The 2,024-nt window shown below is 37.1% G+C and overlaps 1 protein-coding gene across 1 annotated transcript; it reads left to right on the top strand.

Moving 5' to 3' along the window:
• Positions 1 to 220: 220 nt before the first annotated feature.
• Positions 221 to 1,537, top strand: LOC139515057 (uncharacterized protein F54H12.2-like). The gene has a single exon (XM_071304616.1). It carries the CDS (start codon positions 221 to 223, stop codon positions 1,535 to 1,537), a length of 1,317 nt encoding a protein of 438 aa, XP_071160717.1.
• The last annotated feature ends 487 nt before the right edge of the window (positions 1,538 to 2,024 follow it).

Raw genomic sequence — 2,024 nt, 5'->3', positions numbered from 1 at the left:
AAAGAAAAACTGCATCGAAATTAATCAGTAATTCTAAAAAACGTCGAATAGTTAAGACGACTAGAAAACATAGACAAAAAAGACAAAGAGTAGCAGTAAAACGATTGAAAACGAAAAAGACTAAATCTAAACCAAAGAAGAAAAACAAACCCAGATCAGTAAAGAAGCTGAGCCTTAAAACGAAGAAAAGGGGGAGTTTTAACGACATTTTATCTTAATCATGGCAGCCTTAAGCATGGATGATTTCAGAGAGGCACAACCTAGTGAACTTAGTTTATTTACTATACCTCCATACCAGTCGGCAGTGGAAAACATTTACTTCCAAGAAGTTCGATCAAATTCACAGTTGACTGGTAACATTATCGATTTGGAAATAACTGGTAAACATGGAATGGAATACGTAGATTTAAATAGATCAAGACTTTATGTAAAGGCCAAAATCGTGAAAGGAGATGGCACAAGTTTAACCGAGAACGAATATGTCGGTCCAGTTAATTTATTTCTTCAGTCCATGTTTTCGCAAGTGGATGTTACAATGCAAGGACGAATGATAGCATCGACTACGAGTCACTATCCTTATAAAGCCATGATTCAGACATTGCTGTGTTATGGAAATGGGGCGAAAACCTCTCAACTCACATCTCAGTTCTGGGTGAAAGACGTTCCAGGTCATTTAGACGATAACGATGTTAACGGTGGATCAAATAGATCTCTCAATCAACGTTCCCAGTACTTTTCACAGTCTAAAACTGCTGACATGGAAGGACCTCTGTATCATGATCTTTTTCATTTAAAGCGACTTGTTTTAAATCAAGTGGCGATAAATGTTCGATTAACCAAAGCAAGACCTGAGTTCTGTCTTCTCACAAACGAGGAATCCCCCGACTTTAAAGTGTACATTGAAGACATTGTTCTTAAAGCGTGTAAAGTAAAGATTAATCCAGCAGTTATTTATGGACATGCTGAAATACTGAAGACAGTTAATGCTAAATACCCTTTCACTAAATCAGAAGTGAAGCAAATAGCTATCGCGAAAGGAACAGTAAATTTTTCCCAGGATCAACTGTTTCAAAACACCAGACCAGATAGAGTTGTGGTCGGGTTTGTCAATGCCAAAGCAGCTGCAGGTGATTTCTCGAAAAACCCATTCAACTTCCAACACTTTAATCTAAACCAAATAGGATTATACGTTGATAATATTCCAGTTTCTGGGAACGTGATGAGACTTAATTTCAATGTTTCAAGTGGAAGAACAATCATACCAGCCTTCAACAACATGTTTGAAGTGGCAGATAAATGGATGAGAGATTCTGGTAACCAACTAGACAGAAATGATTTCGCAGGTGGTTATGCCTTATATTGTTTTGAAATCGAACCCAATTTTGGAGATGATGGATCATATTTACATCTTTTAAAACAGGGAAATATCCGATTAGAAGTTCAATTTGGAACAGCCATTGAAGAAGCTATCAGCTGCATAGTGTACGCAGAGTATCCTGGATATTTCGAAATAAACGCTGCCAGAGACGTGGTTTAAGAAAAATGAACACCCACCAGCTACAATGTGCTATTGATTGCGATGTCAAAATGAATGTGAAAATAATTGGTACTTATTCTGCCGATAACATACCAAATAAGCCTCACACACTACCCTTTGGATTTATAGTGAACACAGACCCTCACAATCTTCCAGGGCAGCACTGGATTGCTTTTTACGCTGACGAACATGGTGTGTTGGAAGCATTTGATTCGTTTGGTATTTCACCGAGTAAATACTCACCATGTATGAAGCAGTTTATGAAAACTTTTAACAACGTGGTGGTAAATAACAAGAGAGTACAAAGTTTAGAATCGAATGTCTGTGGACAGTACTGTTTATTTTACTTGATGTGCCGATGTCGGGGATATTTCATGTCAGATGTCATAAATATTTTCAGTAATGATTCAACACTGAACGATCAGTTTGTTTATAGATTTATAGATGATAGATTTTATTGTTGTATGCATTCCTGTTCATCATTCTG

Source organism: Mytilus edulis, chromosome 3 (genome assembly GCF_963676685.1).
Source record: "Mytilus edulis chromosome 3, xbMytEdul2.2, whole genome shotgun sequence".
NCBI classification, from domain to species: Eukaryota; Metazoa; Mollusca; class Bivalvia; order Mytilida; family Mytilidae; genus Mytilus; species Mytilus edulis.
The sequence above is the reverse complement of the archived record's forward strand: the minus strand, read 5'-3'. Positions and strand labels throughout refer to the sequence as shown.

Coding starts and splice junctions, on each gene's coding strand:
- LOC139515057 (XM_071304616.1), top strand. CDS start 221: ATGGCAGCCTTAAGCATGGATGATTTCAGAGAGGCACAACCTAGTGAA.